This window comes from Callospermophilus lateralis, chromosome 15 (genome assembly GCF_048772815.1).
Source record: "Callospermophilus lateralis isolate mCalLat2 chromosome 15, mCalLat2.hap1, whole genome shotgun sequence".
NCBI lineage: Eukaryota > Metazoa > Chordata > Mammalia > Rodentia > Sciuridae > Callospermophilus > Callospermophilus lateralis.
The window spans coordinates 66,042,786-66,062,978 of record NC_135319.1 but is presented as its reverse complement, the minus strand read 5'-3'; the positions used below and the strand labels follow the sequence as shown (position 1 = coordinate 66,062,978).

Below are 20,193 nucleotides of genomic sequence, written 5' to 3'. Positions count from 1 at the left end.
GGTTTTTTCACCATTTTAAAAATCAAATTTATTTCCCATGTTTATGATTTTCTTTCAGTGCACTTGAGATAATCATTCTCTTTTTGAGACTATACAGCTAGAAATAGATATAATTCCACAAGTAGAATTAAAAAATATTTTGTTTTAGTTGTAGTTGGACACAATACCTTTGTTTTATTTTTATGTGGTGCTGAGGATCAAACCCAGCCCCCGCATGTGCTAGGCAAGTGCTCTACTTCTGAGCCACAACCCCAGCCCCCCCTTCCACAAGTAGAATCATAATAACAAAAATAATAGCTACCCTTTATTGGTTCTTAATATATGGGATGAATAGTGCAAAATTCTTTGTGTTTTTACAGTAATTTATATGAAGAATTTGAGGCTTAGAGAGATGTTTTAATCTACCCTTTCTATGATAAATAAGTGACCACAAAGACAGAATCTGAAGCAAGTTCTGCTTGCAATTGAAACTCTTCACTATGTTGCAGTTGGCTTGCATTGAATGCAGTACCACTATGTTGCCTCTGGTATTCTGAATGTTCTATTAACTATTTCTATTAACTTATATTAAGACTGTGTCAATCATTTTGGTGATAGTACCATAGTACAGACATATTAAGCTCATATACAACTAAATCCTACAATCTTAATAAGATCCTAAATATATGAGCTTCTATTTTTTCTGACCTTCCCATCTTATCTTTATATTTAATTTTCAATATAAACACAGTGCTTTATTCCATATTTTTTATTGGTGGGATTTGTTGTTATGTGTTTGTACATACACATAATATAACAATATAATTTGGCCAATATCATTCCCCAGTATTTTCCCTTTTCCTCTCTTTCTTCCTTTCTCTGGTATCTACTCTACTAATCTCCCTTTTATTTTCAGAAGATTACCCCAACTTTCTTTTCCTTTTTTCTCTCTAGCTTCCACATATAAGAGAAAACATATAATCCTTGACTTTCTGAGTTTGACTTATTTGATTTAGCATAATGGTCTCAGTTTCACTTATTTTCCTGCAAATGACATAATGTCCTTTATGACTGAATAAAACTATATTGTATATATATACCACATTTTCTTTATCCATTCACCCATTGATGGACACAGCTGATTCCATAGCTTGGTTATTGTGAATTATGCTGCTAACATGGGTATGCATGTATCCTATAGTATGATGACTTTAATTCTTCAGGATAAAGACTAAGGGGTATTATAGCTAGATATATGTTGGTTCCATTCATAGTTTTTTGAAGAACTTCCATAATGATTTCCGTAGTGGTTATGCTAGTTTATAGTCCCACTAACAGTGTTAAAGTGGTCCTTTTTCTCCATGTCCTCTCCAGCATTTATTATTGTTCATATTCTTGATGACTGCCATTCTGACTAGAATAAGAAAGTCAGTTCCTGAATAAACAGCTAAATGATGCATCTCAAGGCCCTTGAAAAATAAGAACAAATTCCAAAACCAGTAGAAGGAAGGAAATAATTCAGATCAAAAACAAAAATCAATGAAATTGAGAATTTAAAAACCACGAAAGATCAAGGAAACAAAGAGTTGTTTCTTTGAAAAGATAAACCAAATTGAAAGCCCTTAGCCAAACTAACAAAATGAAAAGGAGAGACAGCTCAAATTAATAAATTTGAGTGTAGTTTTAATTTGCATTTCCCTAATTGCTCATGATCTATTGAATTTTGTTAGACTTTCTCTACATCTGTTGAGATGATTATGTGATTTTTGTCCTTAATTCTATTTATGAGATTAATTACCTATACTGATTTGCATATGTTAAACCATTCTTGCCCTCTTGTGATAAAACCAACTTGGTTGTGATGTAAAATATTCTTATATATTGTTGGATATGATTTGTTAATATTTTATTAAGGATTTTTACATCTAACTTCATCAGGGATATTTGTCTGTAATTTTCATTCATTGACGTGTCCTTATCTGGTTTTGGTTATTAGTTTGGTACTAGCTTCATAGAAGTGTTCCATCCCTTTCTATTTCATGGAATAATTTAAGGATAATTGGCATTATTTCTTCTTTAAAGGGCTGATAGAATTCAGCTGAGGATCCATCTGGTGTTGGATTTTTCTTTTTTGGAAAAAGAATTATTACTGCTTCTATGTTAGTGCTACTTGTTGGTCTGTCTAGGTTTTCTGTTCTCTTAATTCCATTTTAACAGATCATATGTGTTTATATATATCTATTTCTACTAGGTTTTCCAATTTGTTAGACTACGAGTTTTCAAAATAGTCCTCAATGATCTTTTAGATTTGTGTGATGTCTGTGGTGATTTTTTCATTTTCATCTCTAATTTTATTAACTTGAGCTCTTAGCAGTAGAAGAAAGGAGAAAAAGAGAAATAGAAGTCAAGCCAAACAAAAATATACAAACCCAAACTCCTAACCCTCCAGACAAGGAAGAAAATAATAACTTTTGTAAAAAAAGAAAAGCTAAAAATTAAAAAAGAAACATATATGTTTATATGTATTTATGAACAATTTAGCACAGCAAGAACACACACACACATACACACCAAAAAGAAAAGAAAAGGAAAAAAAAAAGATTATTAATGAAAAATTAAGAAATAGTCTCCACAGAGATGGTCAAAAACAGTCAGTGAGAATAGATGGTCACTATCTGTACCCAACTGTGTTTTCCATTTCTTGGGCTACTGCGAGAGAGAGAAAGAGAGAGAGAGAGAGAGAGAGAGAGAGAGAGAGAGAGAGAGAGAGAGAGCCCCCCCCCCCCACCAAGGGCTGGTGGTTGTTAAACTCTTCTTCTGTTTGTGTTGCTCACTGAGCTGCCAGCTGGAATAGCCCCCAAACTGAAGCTGGTTGAAATAATTATCAGGTTCTCTCTTACCAGTATAAAGTAGCATGGAATGGGAAATACTGTGGATTGAAGTTTTGTCTGCATGGATGAGATAGATGTACTCCCTTCGTGGGGTTGTTGCAGAATTCTATAAGGGGAGTTCTGGAGCCTGGAGCTTAGATCTAATCTGGCTTTAGGGACTTTGTTGGGTGGTATTTGCTCTGGAGAGACTATAGCAACACATTTCTAGGGACAGGTAGGTTCTGATCTTTGCTGGGAGTGTGAATCTAAGGGGTGTCCCAATAATTCTCCTTGAGGGGCAGGTGAATCAGTCTTTCACAAGCTCTGCTGTTGATGCATGCAGCCTCCCCAGACTTTGTCCCTCAGTGGATTCACACTTACCTCCTCATTTTTCCTACCCTTTTTGGGTGATCATGTGAACTGTCAAACTTTAGAGGGAAAACAAGTTATTCTTTTCTCTTATTTGAATCCGACTGGGTTCTCTGTGCCTGTTTCACTCATGTTTTCCTGGGTATACCCTAGGCCACATGGTATGCGCTTGCTGGGAGACTATGGCAATGTTTGCTATGACCTCCCAGGTTTTCTGCAGTAGTAGTCTGCAGTGTGGCTTCCTCAAGATGGCTCCTGCTGTTGTGGGATAATTGAGGCTGGACATTGAGGAATTAGCAGAAATCAGGTTTATTGGCTGCAGCCAGGTCCAGAGGGGAAAAAGGCTTTTGCTACAGTCAATCAGTCTCCCTGAACTCTGAGTTCAGAAAGTTTCAGAACTTTATATCCAGTGTACAGGGTGAAGGCCTCAGAGTCTCACAATCTACAGATGTTTACTCCAAAGCAGCTTTTTCCCCACTGTTCAGGGTATTGAACCCAGCCTGGAAACAAGAATGCAAATGCCTCTGTGGAAGCCTTGGGTTAGTCTTTCTTATCATGTCCTGCTTCAGCAATACACTTCCCACCTGAAAACTCTATTGCAGAAATTCTTGCTGACAGTCTAAGAACAACAGTTATGGTGAGGGTCTCTGGAGAAGCTTAATTAAGATTTTCTGGGGAGAAAGGGATGCCACTACACTTTCTTATCTGTTTGCTTGCCATTTGAGAAATAGAGGGCTTTTCAAACACCTGATTGCTATACAGCCCCTGGATCAGCTAAATTTTGGCTATTTTTCTGATCTACAGATTTTTCTGTACCAAATCTGTTCATTGTATTTCTCTCTCTGTGTTCTCTCTTCCCTCTGTGGTGAATGAGTACCACTCCTGCTGTCTCAGCTGCTGTTGCAGTGACTTAGCTCCAGAAACTCTTTAGTGTTCACTCAGTGCATCTGAATTTCTGAGTCTCTAAGGCACTCTGTCCAATATTGAATTTTAGTGAAATTCCTCTTTCATCCACTTTTCTGAGAAGCAGTAGTCCTGTTGCTTGAATTTGAAGCCACAGAACAACTGAAAATGCAGGCTTCCTCTAATCCACCATCTTGAATCTATAAATGCAGCAGTTTGTATTCATATCTTCACCTTCATTTTGAAGATTTCATCCCAAGGTTCAAGGTTACCAAGATAATTTTGAATTTTGAGTCTTTCATCTATGATATTAAGTCTTCTTTGATAAATATCCTTGCTTTGTGTTTATGTATTCTTTGATACAATTTCAAACAGGTAAGGTTTAATAAAGAATTTATACAGCATATCTGTTTTCTTCCCAAATGTTTTTGAAAGGTACTTTTCTTAGATCTAGAATATATCTTTGACCATTTTAGTAATTTTCTTTTCTTAATATTAATGGTATGATAATATTGGCACTTTATTCAAGATTCTGGTTGGAATGATGGTGAGATCAGTTACAATTGTTGCTTTCTATGTGCTCTGAGCAATACATTTTTTAGATGGGAAATAGAGTTTAGATTTCTATCAGAAGATACAAGGATAAATGATATTCTTCTTCACCCTTTATGATTTAGTGTAATTTTTGTACCTTTTCTAAGAAACATCATATACATTTCTTCCCAGATAGTCTGATATACTTTTATGATAATATAATTCAACTTTTCTTTTTAGTTCATCACTTTTGTTGTTTAATATGATTCCAATATTAAGCTCATGAACTATTAAAAAGGAGTAATTTCTTTTTTCCATTTTTTATTGGTATATTATAATCATGTACAATAGTGAGATTTATTATTTCATATTAAAAAATGTACATAACATAGTTAAGCAATTTTATTCCTTAAAGCCTTCCCTTTCCCTCTCCTCTATCTCCCCCATCTGCTTGCACTACTCTACCATTCTCCTATTGTTGTTGTTATTTTAATTTGTGTATTATAATCATATATATGTATGGTATGTTCATACATAGATACAGCATAATTTGGTAGATTTCATTCCCCAGTACTTCTCAATGCCCTCTCCTCTTCCCTCCCTCTTGTTCCCCTTCCTCTACTCTATTGGTCCTCAGAAAGGAGTTACTTCTAAAAGAGCACTGGACTTCTAAAATTCCCATATTTGGTTATTGACCAGACTGTGTGGATTTGAACAAGTTACTTAAGGTTTATGGATCTGTTTCCTCATATATAAAATAGGTCTATTATTATTATTATTTATTGTTCAGGATTACAAAAACAGGTGAGGATTTACAAAGCAGGTAACTGACTATTAGTGGCTTATGTGAATAGTGTTTGTCTCATATAAAAAGAAATCAAGAGATGTACAGTCTATTTAATATAGAGATTAAAGAATTTAGGCTCTTTTTAATGTATATATTTTTAGTTGTATATGGACACAATGCTTTTACTTTATTTATTTATTTTTATGTGGTGCTGAGGGTCGAACCCAGTGTCTCTCAAGTGCTAGACAAGAGCTCTACCACTTAGCTACAACTCTAGCCTCAACTGTAGGCTCTTTTAATTTTCCTGTTCAACATCTGTTTTAGTCAGCTTTTTTTTGAGTTTCTGGGGCCAATGAACCTGATGAAAACAATTTTAAGGAGAGAAAGTTTATTTTGAAACTTAAGGTTTTAGAGATTTCAGTTCAAAGACAGATGGCTCCATTCCATGGGTCTTGAGTTGAGGCATCATGGCAGAAGAGTGTGGTAGAGGAAAGTGGCTCAGGATATGATCAGGAAACAGAAAGATGGTCTGCTCAACTAAGATAACATATATACCTCTAAGGCATGCCTTCAGGACTACCTCCTCCAACCACCCTACCTGCTTATCGATTCCACTATCCCTATCAGGGGATTAATTCACTTATAGGGTTAAGGCTCTCATAACCCAATCATTTCAACTCTAAACATTCTTGCATTGTCTTACACATGAGCTTTTGGGGGATACCTCACATATAAGCCATAAAAACATCCTTAGCATGTAGTTTTTTGGGTTCTAGCTTCTTGAATCATGGGCACAAAATGTCTAGTAAAACCCTGGTCCTTATGTCTATGTTTCATGTATAAAGAATAGGAAGAACTAAAAAACTAAAAGACTTTTTCTTAGTGAGGCTCTGACTCTTAATTTGGCAAGGGGAGTTCCTCTTTAAGATGTCTTTCTATAACTCATTGGCCAGAACCATGTAGCATAGGCACACTTTATTTCAAGGAAAACTAGGAAATTGTACACTATACTTTTTAGTGTCTAGACTAGAAGAAGGCAAGGAAGAAGGGATTGTGTTTACAGTTTGGGTCAGACAATCAGCAATGTCTGTCACTTTCATAATATTTTGATGATGAATATGATGAGACAATCTAATTAAAAAGTTTTATAAAGGTATAATCTAAATACACTATTCCTTTTGCCTTCTGTTGGGAGGAAATGACCTTCATAGTCACTAGTATTCAAAGTTGTATTATTATTCTCCATGGAAAAAATGGGAAATGATATTAAGAAAAGGGCCCTGGAGATAAATAAGTCTTGGAGGTGAACTAAGAAGGAGAATATCTGAGTAGACTCTTTAATGAGGTCAGAGAGAGCTAAGAAACAGAAATCTCCAAAGAATTTGTAAATAACCAGAGGAACTTTGAGAATGTGTCATGGAGTTGAAAACCCTGCAGGGTTAATACTTCTGCATTTCTTTAGTTTGATGAAAACTCTTGTAGCTTACAAATTGTGTTATTTGGGGTAAAATAAACCTTTGATATATATATATATATATATATATATATATATATATATATATTTTTTTTTTTTTTGTTTGTTTTGTTTTGTTTTGTTTTGTTTTATTTTAGATTTTGCTTTTGTTGCCAGTCTTCTTTCTTTCTTTTTGTAGACATTGTTCGAAGTGATGTTGCTTTGGATAAACAGAAAGGCTGCAAAATTGCTCAGCACCCTGATATTATGCTGGAGCTCCAAAGAGAGAAGGCAGCTCAGATGCATCTAGTTCTTCTAAAGGAGCAATTCTCCAATACTTACAGTAATCTCATATTAACAGGTAAGGCAACTGGAATCAGCTAGAATCTTAGAGCTTTATATATTGATGATCTTCATCAGTTAGCAAGTTGATGCTTGGGGATACTAGTGTGGGATTCAGATGAGCCTACATCTGTCTCCACCCACTATATCACATTTTTAATTGTGGTGATTCTTGTCTTTCTAAAACAAATAGTTCTTATAGTTTTCAGATGTATTTTGGCTTGAAGTTATGGACGATTCAGCATGTGTTTTCTCAAAAGACAGAACCAATGACAACCTTGAAGCCTTATAAAAATATGACTTTCTAGATGTGTGCCAGTAGATTTGAGAGAATTACTAAATTTGGTATCTTATAAGAAGCAGTTATTTTCCTCTTTCTGTGCATGCCCTTTCTATGAACCCAGTGAATATAAAGATGAAATGTTAAAGAGATAATAATCTTTAGGCAGAGCTGGGAATGTTCTATTCCTGATGGTGTTTGAAAATATTTGGGGAATTTGATTTTTTTTTTTTTAACGAGTAAAGAGGCTATGAGACTGAGTCATATTCCCTTACTTCTTAGTTCTAGGACAGAAGTGCCTATGTATCAGAGCTGCAAGGAGAATCAACTTTTGGTAGGGTTGTCTGCAAACTTTGCTAGTAAAGAACATGCTTAGTTGCATGTCTTTATTAGGCTTTGGAGAAGACTATAGTAACATATTTGAATGTGAGAATCATTAAGAATTTGAGATAAACTAAGAAGAGCAGTCCAAGTTACCTCCATCTTTTTTTTTTTTTTTTTTTGAGAACATGCAAGGCAGATCTACATATTGATCTGAATGAACTTTAACAGGTCAAAGGCATGTGTTTTGCCTTGTTTATGAATAGTTTGAAAACAAAACAAAAATAGAATGTCTGATAGGCTATAAACATTCACACTTACTTGATTTGTGAACTCTAAGTTAGGAAAATTTTAACTTTTTTTACAGGCTTCCTGGCATTTCACCAGGAATTGCTGAGTGGCAACCAAATTGTTTTGCTTTTGAAAAAGCCCAAGACTCTTCCAACTTTTCATCTTGTACCTGGTGGAAAACCCAACAGCATGAGATGAAAGCCAGATTTAAATGTGGCTTTGGTGAGCAGAGAAGAGGATTATGGATTTCATAAGTATAGGCCCTGTTTTTGCTCGTTGATAAATCATTAAGGAGGGCAAACTTTAAAGTGATTTATGGCCAATGCATATATTTACCTAAATTGGTTAGTGAAACTGAGTTTAAGTTTAGATGTTTGGGAAGAACAGATTTTTCTCCAAGATTCTTTACTCTACCTCAAATGTATACATGTATATATATTTACTATTCACCAATTCAGGGATTGGAAATGACACATTTTATTCCACTCTCGTTTTAATATTTTTTGACATGTATTAGAGGGGTCATACCCTGTGTTCTTTAATGTGGCATATAAAGAGCTTAGGGTAATTCTAACCCTAAACTGTGGATCCAGAGTATGGCTTGAAGGCATATTATCTTTGAAAACACAAGTGTTCTATTGAGTTCAATGGAATCTTTTCTAATTCTCAGTAACATAATCCCTTTGGATGTTTATTCACAATTCAAACTGTTGGAATCAACATTGTCAACTTTTACCCTGACAACTTGCTTACTTTCTACTAAACAAACTTACCCTAGAGAAGAGCCTCTTTCCTGCTCTTACTTCTCCCAAGCTGCTTCAAAGAGTCCTCAGGCGTTTTCCACATTTTTCACCCAAATGCCTGTGCAGAGTGGTACCTTGCAGCAGACAGAGCATTTGGTATGCCCTGGTTTGTTTACATGAAAGTTCAAAAGGTTTTGTTTCCAGGTGTTGGGAAGACATGGAGTCATTTCAGTGCAGCACCAATGGTAAAACTATTTTAATGTCCTTTAACTAAGTCTTTGATTTTACACAGTGTGGTTTTCTAATTGTTATGAAGTTTAATCCTTGATTTCTTGTATAAATCTTGAGAACATGGTCTCCAGACAGCTAAACATAATATTTAAACATAACTAAACTAAGTTTTGTAAATATTTCCCTTTTCGGTGATGAATGTATATTGGTAAGGAGGGTGAGGTTGAAGGGGCAGGGACCTCAAACGAAGTGACTTTCTTTACCAACACATTTAGAACACCTATTCTAGGATTTCTACTTGGTGATGATCTACTTATTTTGTGTAAGTCTGGTATAATGTGTGAAATATTTGCAATGAAAGTATTTATATGGGAATATGATGAGGAAACTGGGCCACTAAAATCTAAGAAAATATGAGGTTTTCAAACTCTTCTTCCCCCCTAACCTAGGTATTTACGGAATTTCATATATATGAGGAGAAGTGTGTGATTGTTTCCTGGTCAGCTTGGGGCATATTCTTTATTTTTAAGATGGGCCAACCAAGATTCCAATATAGTAAAAAAATTAATAATGTGTTTGCAATGTCAGATGGTTAAAAGCATATCCTCCACCTCACAAGCAAGTCCTCACTGTTAGGTGTCCCACCCTCAGCTGACATGACTCTCAGCTGCTGAGGTCAGAAGCATGTGTTCAATTCTACATTTTAAGTAATAATTCCTTTTAAACAGATAAGGGCAAGTGATATTCCAGCTTTAAAATTCTTCTAACCACTTACAAAAAGGAGACAATTCTATAGTCCTTGGTGATAACCTAGTTAATAGAAAGTAATAAAAAAATCCCAAACTTTATCTTATTGAAATATTTCTTTTTACATCATATTTTTTTAGAAAAGTAGATTGTTTTTATGTGTTTCTACATGGTTTTAGATTTGTTTTAATGTTCTCATGTGAATTATTTACCTGGTTTTGAAAATAATATTAGATTCGCCTAACTTAGGGAGTTTTTGAAATAAACTCTAAGGTTATTGGAAGGTGATGGAACTACTGGAATTATTTTAAATGGCTATGAGCCATGTGCTGCACTTTTCACACTGACTTGATGGCATGGATTGTATGCTTGTCCTGTAGATCCCTGAGTATGAGAGTGTTGTCCCTGTGCATGTCATTAAAAGAGTGACTAATGAAAGGGAGAACTGGTGAAAGCCTTTAAGAAAGAGCAGGGATCAGATGTCACACACTTCTTCATGTTATCATGATTCTTAATATAGGAATGCTCTATAAATTTTCTGAATATGTTACATACATAATGAGTGAATTCACTTCTTTTTAAGGGATAGTGTTGATTTTTTTTATAACTTTTACAGATTCAGATTCAGTTATTTGACTCCCCTCCTCCTCCCTCTTTTTCCCTTTTTGAAGGTATACATTGATTTTTTTATGAGTGATCCCTGTACCATAATCAAAGGGAAAAGATAAAAGTTAAGTCAGCCTTAAGGGGAATTAAATTTTCTAGGATTTTTGCTTAGAAATTCTAGAAATTTAGAAATTATATTCCTGGAGGGCAAGGAATATCATATTCTTTAGTATTCTGGATAATATGTAGAGCATCTTAGTGAATTACCATGAAATGAGTTTTTTTTTTAAATATTTTTTTCTCTGTGAAGTTATCTAGTTAGCCTCTGTATCCAGGCAACTTGAAGCCAGTCATTATAAATGAGTGACATTATTCAAGACACATTTTATTTTGTCATGTTATTGGTTGCCACTTTTGGTTTTATACCTTTCTTCAGTCATTAAACCCTCAACTAAAGTGATATTCCGAAAGTTGGCTTTCTGTGTAACTGTAGCATATGAATTGAATAAGAGATTGCACTTCCCTGTTGTGGCCCATTCTGTTAACTTCAGTGAAGCAAAGGAGCTCTCATTGTGTAAAAACTGTTCTTTCAGTTTGCACAAAACAAATGCTCAGGGAACTAACTATTTCTAGCCATGCCTAAAGCTGCAGTAGCCAACCAAGGACAAAAACCTATTTTTTTACTTAAATTCCTTCTTGGTAGCATCTTGTGTGATTATCCCAAACTGAAGAGCTCTTTTCTTCATTTTCACTGCATTTACCAATTGTTTATGCCATTATGGGCAATTGGTAGAAGTGTAAAATAATTTGTCAATGCATTTTAATTATGTTTCAGAATTAATTTTGTTAATGGTTTGAAAAACATCACTTCCCTTCTTTGATTGACTCTTATTAAAATGAGTTCAGTTACTGTTCTTGAGATCTTGGGAGATCCATCTGCCTCTATATTTTACTAATTTCCCTACTTAAGTGAATCTACTGTAAACTTATCTGCCCAAATTATATCATTAAATATTCTCTATTTTTTTCCACTCTACCCCATATGCTTGGAGCAGTTTCATGTCTCCCATTTGCCAAGTTTTCTTTTAGGGTCATTGAAAGCCATTTTAAAATCCCTTCATATAGTAACATCACATCTTAAATTCACTTGAGAGGACAAGGAAAGAAAGTATATTTGCCTATCAACATGAAGCCAGGTGGGTGTGACTGGATGTGTAGCAAAACCAAAACCTGAGGATAGCAGAGTTTTTAATATGAGGTTTTTCCCCCCATGGCATTTACTGCCAACTTTATCAAATAAAATAAAATAATGTTTAAAAATGACCTTGAAAAGTGATTAGTCTGTAGCACTGTGGGCATTTATTTGCATGTTTATCAACATTTTATAGAGGGATGTGAAGTAAAGTACCAAAGAAAATCTTCTACAGGTATTATATGATATATATCATACATGTATATACATTATATATACCATATACACTGGGAACTATTGATGTAAGTTCTGAAGTTCAATGGTTGGAGAATCGGAGCTCTGATGTCCAAGGACAGGAAAAGAGGAATATCCCAGCTCCAGAAGAGTTAAAGAACAGAAATTGCCTTTCTCTGCTTTCTTCATTCTCTCGAGGCCCCCAGCTAATTAAATGGTGCCTGCCCACGTTGAGGGCAGACCTTCCCCACTTAGTCTAGTCATACTTACACACCAGTCTCCTCTGGAAACACCCTCAAAAACATACCTTTACGAGTTCTCTAGTTACTTCTTAATCCAGTCAAATTGACACATAAAACTTAACCATCACATCCTCTATAATGTGATATATTTTATAAGTAACTTAATAAACAAAATCTTTGTATTAACACATTCTTTATAAGAACTAAAAATAATCATCCTAACTCTTCAAGCACACTTGATGGGAATTTGTACTTTTGAAGTAATGTATACATATATTCAGTCTCTCTGAATTCCTGATTGTGGTTCTGATTTCACAATTCTTGAATAAAATTAGAGATTTCATTTTAAAGTCTGGTTAAATATAAGTGAATTTTCAGGATCTTTATCCAAAACAGTGATTCTCAGGTTTGGGAGGATAAAGGCTTCTTCATTAGGGATCAGGAGAAGGAGCTTATTTGTGTAATGAAGAGGCTTTTTTTGCTGCTCATTTTCTGCCTGGCTGGGGAATGAGTAATCAAAAAAACTGGATTTAATTTGCAACAGTATTTACTAAGTGCTTACTGTATACCACTATTTCCTGCTACCACTTACAAGTCAACCTTTGGGTACTTCCTCTTCAGACTTCCTAATGCTATTTCCAGGTCAGTTGTCCCCTTCCATCAGACCCAAGCCCCAGCAAGTCTACCCACTTTTGGATATTGGCTTATCTTCTCCAGGCCAAGCAGTTATAATCAGCGTGTCACTGGCTCTGACATCCAGATTCTTCTTTATCTTGATAATTTGTTTCTTTACTTACTTTTCTCATAAGTAGGAGTTGAAAGGAATGGAAAACTGAAAGGAATTCTCTTATCCAAACTCTTCTGTACTAAGTATTTAATTAAACCTGTAGAATTATAAGCATGAGACTGATTTTACAAAGCAAATGATCTTCCTGTTCTCTTTTTCTTTGTTATAGAAAAAAAATTCCCCCAAAGTATATGTCACTGAATTTACCTGAGAAGTGCCTTTGTCTTAGAAATTAACTTTTATCCCCAGTCATTAAAGTAATACATGCTCATTGATGAAAACTCTGAAATACTCAAACTTAGAGATAACAAATGATGTTCAATCCTCTATAGCAATAGGTTCCATATCCACAGATTTAACCAACTGTGAACTGAAAATATTTAAAAAAATTTTGTCTATACTGAAAAGGTGCAGATTTTTCTTGTCATTATTCTGGAAACAATATAATGTAATAATTATTTACATAGGGCTTGTGATGTATCAGGCATTAGAAATGTACTAATCAGCTTTCAGTTACTATAACAATATGCCTTACACAAGGTACTTAAAAGAACTTTATTTAGCTCATAGTTCTGGAAGTTTAAAATTTGGAATTTTGCAGGCACAATGGTAAGGGTTGCCCCTTGGCTGAGTGACCTCATGGTGGATAGCAATGGCAGGAGCATATGCAAAGCAATAATATTACATATCAAGTTAGGAAGCCAGGCAAGGGGTGGGGGAGAAGTGAGTGGGGCTACCCTTGCTTGCTTTATCATACTCCTCTCACAAGAACTACCTTTATTAGGGCAGGTCCCTCACTCCATGGCCTAAGAACCACTCACAAGACTCCACTTGTAAAGATTCTACTACTTCCCAACATTGTTTACTCTGGGGTACACTTGAATCATAGCAATAAGTAATACAGAGATGATTTAAAGTTTTTAGGATATTGTATATAGGGTATATTCCATTTTCTATAAAGGTCTTGGGTGTCTATGATTTTGGTATCCAAAAGATATCCTGAAAACCGATATCTCATGAATACTGAGGAATGAGTAAATATGTATTTTTATATATTTAAAATATAATTGAAATATTATATATCTAATTCCTAATTAAAATTCTGTGTTGAGAAATCCCCATCTTAGAATTCTTTATAAATGCTCTGAAGGCCATGTGATATTCTTTGTTATTATGCTAAGTGTATTTTTAAATGATATGGGTTTTTAATAGTTTACTTGTATGATATATAAAAGTTATGTAAATTCATTGCATAAATCAAAAAAATATAAATCATCCAAAATCCCATTACTGAGTATGACTGGCATACTTTATGTATCAATTTTAGCATACTATAACCTGTTTATTAAAGGATAACTAATTTACATGTATTTAAATTATATACAGTCATATACCACATAACAACATTTCAGCTGATGATGGATCACATATATGATGGCAGCTATACCACATAGCTGAGGTATTATAGGCTGAACCACCTAGATTTATGTAAGTACACTCTGATGTTTGTTCAATGTGAAATTACTTGATCCATTTCTCAGAAAATATTCTCCTCATAAATGATACAGGCCTGTACATATTTAAAATATAAATACAGTTTCAAAATTTAAATTATTCCATGTGGAGAGTTTTAAAAAAATTTATTATATAGTTATCCTAATTTGTTATACATGACAGTAGAATGCATTTCAATTAATAGTACATATATAGAGCATAATTTTCCATTTCTCTGGTTGTATACAAAAAGTAGTCACACCATTTGTGATGTGAATAGTTTTTGATGGTTAAATAGCATATACTGGGTCTTATTTTTACTTTATCAAATGTTTTAAAACTATTAAAGTCATAAATATTTAGTTTTAGTAGTTAAATAAATAATCAGAGATAGAGAAAGTAAAATAATTTCTTTCCCTAGACTTCAGTTTCTACTTCTAAAAGCCAACCATTTTTTGATGTTTATATGTCCACACTTTAAAAATATTATAATATCAATATAATATAATTATATTATGTTTTCATGTAATGATTTAAAATTGTTCTTAGTGAAAAGGATCCAAATATAACCATTATTTTATAATATTTTTCCCCACATATATCATGGCATATCATAGGCATCTATCTAGGTCAATTCATATAGTTCTAACTGCCCCCCACCTTTTATTTTGTAGTACTGGGGATTGGATCTATGGTTTCTCTGTCAGTGAGCTGTATCCCAGCTCTTTTAATAATATTTTGAGACATGTTATTGCTGAGTTTCCGAGGCTGATCTCAAACTTGCGATCCTGTTGCATCAGCCTCCTGAGTTGCTGGGGTTACAATCATGTACTGCCATGTCCAGCTAACTCATTATTTTTAATGATTTACATTATATTCTATATAGTTGAATATAACAATTTATTTAACCATTTACCTATTATATACATTAGTACATTATTCTCTTCCTTACTCTTCACACATTTATGTACATGCTTATTTTAGTAAATTTCTCACAGTGGGATGTTTGATTCAAAAAAGTGTATATTTGAAAATTTTATAAAGTCATATTTACTGAGGCATAATTCACATGCTGCAAAAAGTAATTTTGACATATGTATATCCTATATAGTTATGTAACCCACCACCACCACCATAAAGAAATAGATTTGTTACCCTAAAATGTTCTCATGTTTCTCTTTGCAGTCTCCTCTTCTCATCCCCAGTTCTTTCCTGCATCTGAACTAACATCTGTTCCTAAATGTTATGTAAATGGAATGAAAAAGCAATGGTCATGTGTCGCTGATTTCTTTCATTTAGCATGATATTTTTTGAGGTTCATTCATTTTTGCATATGTCAAGATTTCATTCCTCTTTTTTACTGAGTAATATTTTATTTTATGGATATTCTATAATTTGTTTATCCTTTTACCTACAATGAGCACATGGCTTGTGTCTAATTTTTAGCGATTATGAATAAAGACACTATAAACATTTTTCTCAGATCTTTGTGCTGGAATGTATTCATTTCTCTTGGGTAATACCTAGGAGTAGGATTGCTTGGTTTTATATTAAGTTGCTTTTTAACTTTTTAAAAAATTTGTTCTTATTGGTTATACATGACAGTCGAATGTATTTTGATATATTACACATATGTGGGATATAACATCTCATTCTTCTGGTTCTACATGATATAGAATTATATTGGTTGTGTAATCATATTTGCAAACAGGACAGTAATGGCCAATTCATTCTATTATCTTTCCTATTCCCATATCCCCTACTTTCCCTTCATTCCCCTTTGTCTAATCCATAGTACTTCTATTCTTCTCTAACCTTATTCTAAGTTAGTATCTGCATATCAGAGAGAACATTTAGACTTTGGGTTTTGAGGATTGACTTATTTCACTTAGCATGATAGTCTCCAGTTCCATCCAAATGCTGTGATTTCCAAATTATGACAAATGCCATAATTTGATTTCTCTTTATGGCTGAGTAGTATTCCATTGTGTATATCTATCACATTTTCTTTATCCGTTCATGTGTTGAAGGGCATCTAGGCTGATTCCATGGTTCAGCTATTGTGAATTGAGGCGTTATAAACATTGACTTGGCTGCCTCACTGTAGTATGATTTTAAGTCTTTTGGGCATAAACCAAGTCAAATGGTGGTTCTATTCCATATTTTCTGAGGAATCTCCATACTGCTTTCCATAGTGGTTGGACCAGTTTGCGTTCCTACCAGCTATGTTTGAGTGAATCTTTTCCCCCACATCCTCATCAACATTTATTGTTACTTGTATTCTTGATAATTGCCATTCTGACAGCAGTGAGATGGAATCTCAGTGTAGTTTTAATTTGCATTTCCCTAATTGCTAGAGATGTTGATGTTTTTCATATCTTCCTTGACCAGTTGTATTTCTTCTTTGAAGTGTGTTCAGTTCCTTTGCCCATTAATTGATTGGGCTATTTGTTCTTTTTTGGTGTTAAGTGTTTTGAGTCCTTTATATATCCTGGAGGTTAATGTTCTATCTGAGGTATAGGTAGCAAAGATTTTCCCATTCTGTAGGCTCTCTCTTCACATTCTGGCTTGTTTCCTTTGCTGTAAAGAAGCATTTTAGTTTGTTTCCATCCAATTTGTTGATTATTGACTTTCTTCTTGTGCTTTAGGAAGTCTTGTTGAGGAATTCAGTTTCTAAGCCAACATGATGGAGAGTTGGACCTACTTTTTCGTCTGGTAGGCAGGGTCTCTCGTCTAATGCCTAGGTCCTTGATCCACTTAGATTTGAGTTTTGGAAATCCATACGTAGCAAAATAAAATTAAACTTCTATCTCTCACATTTCACAAAACTTTTTAACTTTAAAAGTGTCAGCAGTATGTGTTAGTTCTAGTTCCTCCACATCCTGCTCATAGTTGGTATTGACTGTCTTTTGAATTTAATAGTTCTTTAGTGTAGGTAAAGGTATGTCCTTGTGATTTTAATTAATTAGCATTTCTCCCTTATGATTAATGAGATTGGGCATCTCTTCATGTCATTATGATCCGTGTGTCTTCTTTGTTGAATTGCTTGTTCATGTCTTTTATGCATTTTTTAAAAATTAATAATGAGTTTTGTTATTTCTGGGATAGAAGTCCTTTAACAAACATGTGATGTAGGGCTGGGGATGTTGTTCAAGCGGTAGCGCGCTCACCTGGCATGTGTGCGGCCCGGGTTTGATCCTCAGCACCACATACAAACAAAGATGTTGTGTATGCCAAAAACTGAAAAATAAATATTAAAATTCCTCTCTCTCTCCCTCCCTCTCTCTCCCTCTCTCGCTCTCTCTAAAAAAAATATGTGATGTATAAATGTTTTACCTGGTCTATGATTTGTATTTTTATTTTTTAACAGTTTCTTTGAATCAGCAAAGCTTTTAACAGTGCTCAAATATAAAATTATGAATTTTTCTTTAATGGTTCACAATTAAAATTTTAATTCCTCTTGCCAGTTTTCAGAAAAGATTGTGGCAATTCCTGTTCCCATTATTCGTGTGTGAGAGCAGTGGTTTCCCAGCATTCTCATTAGCACTGGATATTAGTGCTCTTTTTAATTTGTTCCAGTCCTACAAGTTAAAGCCATCTCAGTGTTGTGGTTTTATGACTATAGCTGGTGAATTTATTTTCACATATTTATCTGTGATTTACATTTCCTCTTTGGTGAGTTACCTATTCATTTTCTTTGCATTTTTTATTGGGTGTTGAATTTTTCTCATAGATTTATAATTGGTCTTAGTGAATTAAAAATGTTAATGTATTGCAAACCATTTTCTTCCCCTAGGTAATACTTATTTTTGTGTTCAATTTAGAACTTTCAATTTTTTTTCTATTACTGGAATTTGTTTGTATACAATGCAATGTAGATAACATAGTTTTCTTCCAAATGGCTATAACCACTTTTGTTTATACCATTTTGCTGATATTTTTTGAAACTGAATTGAAACACTATATATGTTACATATATATTTATACATAATTATGAACTTTCTTTTCAGTTATTTTGTATTCATTATTTCTGTGTTAATGCTATACTACTTTGATAAGGCTTATAAACCTTTTCTTTTTCAAGGTTTCTTGGCTATTCTCATATAATTATTTTTAAAAATGAATTTATGATTTTTCTCTAGCTCAAAAAAATTTATCACTGGATTTTGATTAGAATTTCCATCAGTTTATATCCTAATTTGGACCTTTGTTTTTTATTTATTTACTTATATGAGGTGCTGAGAATTAAACCCAGTGCCTCACACATGCTAGGTGAGTGCTCTACCACTGAGCTACAACCCCAGCTTTAATCCTAATTTGGAAAGATTAATATTTTAGAATGCTATATTCCATTTAACTACATGTTATTCTTTCTGTTTGTTCAGTTCTTGTTTTAGACCATGTGATAATAATCTGTAATTTTATTTGTATGCCTTTCTTATTAAATTTATTTATTCTTTAATGTATTATGGTTTTATTGATAGTAAGAGTGAATTTCTTTCTTTTTAGAATTTTTCCATATTATGTATTTATCTTATATATTTTCTTCACCACATTTTATTATTAGTTTAGGTATATGAGTCTTTTGTGTATTTTATTTTTGTTATTGTTTTTGGTTTTGGGTATTGAACCCAGGGCCTTGTGCATGCTAGGCAAGCACTCTACCAACTGAGCTACATCTCCAGCCCAAGTCTCTTGTGTTCTATAGGTACACAAAAGTAGTTCTATTTCTTTTCTAAATTTTAACCAATTATTTTCCTTTTAATATCTTAAAACCTCTAAAGCCTCTATTGAAAAATAGCACTTATGGTTGCTTTTCACATGATTTTAATGAAAATTGAATCATTATTTTGTTTGTATAGACTTCTGAATGTTTTCCCCTTAAACCCAATATGTTAAAGTCAAAATAAGTTTATATATTTATTTAAAAAATAGAAATGGTTTCTGTTACTTCTGATTATAATAGGTATAAAATATTTTATTAATATATTCCAGACTATGTTTATTCATACTTACATACAAATGCATATATAAGTCATAAACATAGAAACTCATGCGTACATGTACTTTTATACATATCAAAGTAATTAAATATGCCTGTTATTTTGTAACCATTTTCTCAGTAATATTTTGTGGATATCTTTCTGTCAATAATTATAGGTACATATTATTGTTATTTTTTTATTAGAGCATTATAGTTAAACATAATGGTTGGGTTTATTGTCACAAAATTATACATGCATTTACTGCATTTTAGTCCCCAGTGTTCCCTACTTTCCCTCTCACTCAATCCTCCTCCTGTTATCATTCCTTTCCTGATCTTTCTTTCACTAATTTATTTGATTGTTATTGGTGCTTTATACATATACATAAATGTAAAATTCACTGTGGTATATTTGTACATTCACATAGTGTGATTTTGTTAAATTCATTCCTCATGTCCTCCTCCCTCCCTCTTTTTTTTCTGGCTTTATTTATTTATCTTTAAAATAGTTTTTAGTTGTCAATGGACCTTTATTTTATTTATTTATGTGTGGTTCTAAGAATCAAACCCAGTACCTCACACATGATAGGCAAATGCTCCTCCATTGAGCCATAACCCCAGCTCTTGATCTTCTTCTACTCCACTGATCTTCTCTGTATCTTTTTTTTCTACTTTTACTTGAAAAATATTTTATTTTATTTTATTTTTTTTATTAGTTGTTCAAAACATTACTTAGCTCTTGACATATCATATTACATACATTTGATTCAAGTGGGTTATGAACTCCCATTTTTCCCCTGTATA

The 20,193-nt window shown here is 33.5% G+C and overlaps 1 protein-coding gene across 3 annotated transcripts in view; it reads left to right on the top strand.

Annotated features, from left to right (window-relative positions):
- Positions 1-20,193, top strand: part of Hpse2 (heparanase 2 (inactive)) — a 649,448-nt gene that overhangs the window by 69,410 nt on the left and 559,845 nt on the right. For 2 of the 3 annotated variants that reach the window (XM_076834901.1, XM_076834899.1), the window contains exon 3: positions 7,095-7,256. The exons of the other annotated variant lie outside the window; for it this stretch is intronic. In XM_076834901.1, coding sequence (XP_076691016.1) covers positions 7,095-7,256 — 162 coding nt within the window. The remainder of the gene's footprint in view (positions 1-7,094; positions 7,257-20,193) is intronic. 3 annotated transcript variants of the gene reach the window in all.